This window comes from Aegilops tauschii, chromosome 7 (genome assembly GCF_002575655.3).
Source record: "Aegilops tauschii subsp. strangulata cultivar AL8/78 chromosome 7, Aet v6.0, whole genome shotgun sequence".
In the NCBI taxonomy this organism is placed as follows: domain Eukaryota; kingdom Viridiplantae; phylum Streptophyta; class Magnoliopsida; order Poales; family Poaceae; genus Aegilops; species Aegilops tauschii.
Window position 1 is genome coordinate 605,649,162 of NC_053041.3, and position 4,235 is coordinate 605,653,396.

Below are 4,235 nucleotides of genomic sequence, written 5' to 3' on the forward strand. Positions count from 1 at the left end.
GAAATTATGTTGGAATTTTAATGAAATCCGCCGTGTTTGATGAAATCCGTCTGATTTGTTTAAACTTGATTTGAAATGTGTGCAGGCAGTCTTGGACGGCGGCTTCCGCATCCGTGTGCGCGGACTGGTCTCCCTATCGACGGACAGATGCGCTGACCGGTTTACGGGCCGGGGTTGGAGTTGCCCAAACTAATTAACCAATGTAATATTACATGGTGTGTAACCAATCCGACGTCAGATCTTTAGTTATGGCAAATCGAATGTTTGTCAGGACAATTTATATTTGCGTGAGGATAACAAATTTAATTTGTAAGCACGACAATTTCCTTATACAGAATGAACTAAGATGAATTTACCATGTTTATAACTAAAATTACCATCCGCGACGAACACAAGTTGCCATGATAACCGTACGTTTTGTCATATTTAAATATCTGATGTTCAGTGGACATCCGGGCCCACAAACAATATCTGTTTTTTTATAAAGCTGATTTTTACACAGTGCAGACGCAAGCGCTTATATACACATGTACACATTCACCCCTATAAACGCACACATGTACACCTTACCTCTATGAACACCTCCGAAAGACTAAGCCGGCATATCATCTTGAAATTTACGAAGTCACCGTAGTCACCTCGTCGTCGATGGAAACGTCTCCTCCCACGAAATGTGCATCAACGAAAATCATGAAATAAATACAGAAACAAATGCGAGCATCAGGATTTGTACCCTGATAGGATGGGATGTCACGGTTCCTCTAACCATCCAACCGCATATTTGTTCGGTTTTATAAAGCTAATTTGGTGCATACCTTTCACGGATAAAGTACCCATGCATGCACAGTTGAACGGAACTCATTGCAATTTGCAGACAAATTTTAAGATCGATCACAAGAGCATTCGCGATCGGTCATATCGAGCCTTGTTTTGTCGGTAGATGAACAGAATCGCCATAAACTTAGATGATAATAATGATTGATGATCCATATATGTTTGGGCTACTAGTTTCGGCCATCCAAAAATAAACGAGCATATTGGCCAAAGTACTACTACTGTTACAGTTTACAGTATTACTAGTACATCACTAGCGCGATCGAACTAGCTCAGGAGGAGTACATGGATGGATTGCTAGTCCCCTACTACTGTACATGCATCAATGGTACAAGTACAAGCGGCCGGCCGGGGCGCCGGGCCGGCGGATCAGAAGGACGGCACGACGCCGTAGCCAAAGTCGAGCAAGTAGGAGGTGGAAGACGGCACGGCATGGGCCTCCGCGTCCAAGTCCTCGCCGTCGGCGTCCTGGTCGGTGCGCTTGGCGAAGCGGCCCTTGACGCGCGGCCGCGACTCGGCGTAGGCCTTCCTGGACGCGTACCGGATGGTCTTCTCGAACCGGCGGTTCTTCCTCTTCTCCCGGTACCGCATCAGCCTCGCCACCCTGCCCTCCCCGGTCACCGCCACCGGACGCTCCGGCACAGTCAAGTACCCCATGTCCACCGGCGAAGCCTGCTGCATAGTCACGCCGTGGCTCGGCGGCGCCGCGGTGTACGCGGGCATGTACGCCTGCGGCTTGGGCCGGGTGAAGTCGATCTCGAAGCTGCCCGCGCCGCCGCAGATGGCCTCCGGCACCACGCCGACCTCCGATGAAGAGCCCTGAAAAATTATAGCCCTCTCGATCGATCAGCAAGTTGGTCTACGTACGGCAAGCAAGAAGGCGATCGGTTCGCGCAAAGGCAAAGGCGAGGCGACTAACGCTGTGCGCGCCGGAGGCGTTGGCCGTGTATGAGGAGCTGTAGGTCTGCGGCGGCTTGGCGCCGATCCCGCAGGCGAAGTCCAGGTCCACGACGGCGGGTACCGCCACGGTCGCGACGCCGCTGGGCACGACGCTATCAGCGTGGGCGAAGCGCGTAAAGTCGACGGCGAGGTAGGGGTCGACGAGGTCGGAGAAGAGGTAGTCCATCTTCCCGCCCTCCTTGCCGGCCTCCACGTTGAGGTTCAGCATCCCCCCGTGCTGGTGCAGCTGCTCGGGCACCTCGTCCTGATCCGCCCGCGCCTCGCCGTCACCGGCGACGCAGAACATCATGGCCTCGGCCGCCACCGCGGCGGCCTCGGGGGAGCCGATGGGCGCGATGGGCACGCGCACGTGGCGCTCGGCGAGCGGGTTGGCGTGGTGGATTTCGGCGTCGCACGCGGCGCAGAGCACGGCGGCGTCGGCCTTGCAGGTGACCGCGGCTGGGCTGACCTCGCAGACCTCGCACACCCAGACGCGCTCGTGGCCCGCCCGCGCGTGCGCCGGGCGCGCGTCGCACCCCGTGCACAGGTACCCGGCGCAGTCCCGGCAGTGCACCGCCGCCGGCGCCGCCCCCTCGCACGCCCCGCACCGCCGGCCCCCCACGCCCCAGTACTTGCGCAGCTCCATCATAACTAACTAGCACCCCTGCACGTCCTCGATCGGTCCTCCTAGCTCCGACAGGCAATGGCTGGTGAACGCGGTGGTGGGGGTAGTGGGAGGGAAGAGTGATTGATCTGAGGTGAGGGAGGTGGTGGGGGAGGAGGCAGTAGATGTAATAGTGGGTGGGGGAGGGGGACGTGGCCGGAGCGGGGCACGTGGTAGGTTCCGAGCCAAGCGATGGGTTGATGCCGATATGATACAGTGGGGATTTTGGCGGGGATTTGGTGCATGTGAAAGACGGGGAGACATCGCCGTCGGCGGGCTGGCCGGCCGGGTGCTGGGTGGGCTGGCTTGGCTTTTCGGGGGAGGCAACCGATGCCGGGGTACTAATCCCATCTTATCATGTCCTCCTCCATGCTCACTCACGGTGATGCCGGACTGGTGTCCGTGAACCGTGATGCCGTCGCCGGGGAGGCAAACGGCGAGATCGCCTTGCCGAGCCGGCCGGGGTGCGCGCGTAGGCCACACGTCCGGGACGCGGGGCTGGCTGATTTTGCTGCCTCGGGTCATACGCGCGCGGGCGCGTCCGGGATGTAACGTTGAACGTACTATGAATCTGGTTTGTCCGTGCCGACGTGGTATATGCTCCCGTACGTAGTAGACAAGCATCGATTCCGACTGGTGGGCCGGCATGGCACATGCATGATTGCTCCGTCGTATTCGTATCTCTGCGAAATTTCCTTTTGACCTCCATCTGTATCATGGTACCCAATGCTTTGTACAAAGCACTAGCCTTTTCTCTCGAGAAAAAGGAAAAGTCCATGACACCCGCAATCAAAAACCAGTACAAATACGTTGCAAAAGCCTAGTGGCTAAAAGTTTGACAGGCCCGAAAAAGATGGGCGTATATGCCACGTCCCATATGTTGTACTGTACTAAATTTTCTTTTTGTGAAGAAGACTATATCAATTATAAAAGTTCATCAACAACTTACAGGTTCAAATTGTACTTCGACTCTTACTAAGAGGACCCCAAAAGAGATGACACAGATCGCAATTGGGTCCCTAGCTACTCCCACACAAACCTACTCTCATCGCCGCCAGGTACGACACCACTTGGGTGTGGCGAAACCTCTAGGACACCACGCCATAGACTCCATTCGGAGACCGCACTGCCTCCCTGGCATCTTGGCCACAAGGAAGTAGAGACGCTACCATTTAGCTAGCATATTTGTTGACAGGTAGGAGACGACCGACAATCGATCACAGCAGTGTGCATCATAGCCTGTCCACAACAATCACTGGCGATGAGCACCTTCCCAATATAGAACTCCATCTCTCATCAGCTCATGCTTTACCACCACGGTAACCTTGCAAGTAGAGGATGAATCCGAGGGCCTCCTCCCCCGGAGCCAAGAAAAGAATGAGGATTCCAGTACGAGTCCTAAGCAGATAGTGTGTCTTCTACAACAAATTTACAGGTCGATTATCTTACATGCTTACATGTTATTCCCACTGCAAATAAATATAAGACGTTTTACAACACTATTTCGACACTTGAAACTTCATTTTCTTACATGGGCCATAAAACAATTATTTTTACATATCAAGAGTATTTACATGTTCATTTCTCTTTGTTAACTTTCAACAATGATAGCCCTTTTTTACCCAAAAACACTTGCTTTCAGGCTTTGTTTCGGCTGCACGTTTGAACCACCACTTGGTCCTACAAACATAAATAATTAACTACAACCAGCTAGGCCCTCCACTCCATATGCGTCCATGCTTCCAATACTGAAAATAGCTTGTTCTGCAAAAGTTTTGTGCCAACCGAAAGCATCTCC

At 53.7% G+C, this 4,235-nt stretch overlaps 1 protein-coding gene across 1 annotated transcript; it reads right to left on the minus strand.

The window, feature by feature from the left end:
* Positions 1-952: 952 nt before the first annotated feature.
* On the minus strand, positions 953-3,004 carry LOC109743122 (zinc finger protein CONSTANS-LIKE 2). Its single transcript, XM_020302205.4, has 2 exons — positions 1,754-3,004; positions 953-1,653 (listed from the first exon to the last, which is right to left on the minus strand). Exons 1-2 carry the CDS (start codon positions 2,420-2,422, stop codon positions 1,204-1,206), a joined length of 1,119 nt encoding a protein of 372 aa, XP_020157794.1. The 5' UTR covers positions 2,423-3,004; the 3' UTR covers positions 953-1,203.
* Positions 3,005-4,235: the final 1,231 nt, after the last annotated feature.

Excerpts from the sequence above, each read along its gene's own strand:
- LOC109743122 (XM_020302205.4), bottom strand. The coding sequence starts at position 2,422 with ATGATGGAGCTGCGCAAGTACTGGGGCGTGGGGGGCCGGCGGTGCGGG. Across the intron at positions 1,654-1,753 it reads ACGCCTCCGGCGCGCACAGC|GGCTCTTCATCGGAGGTCGG; the intron begins GTTAGTCGCCTC and ends ATAATTTTTCAG.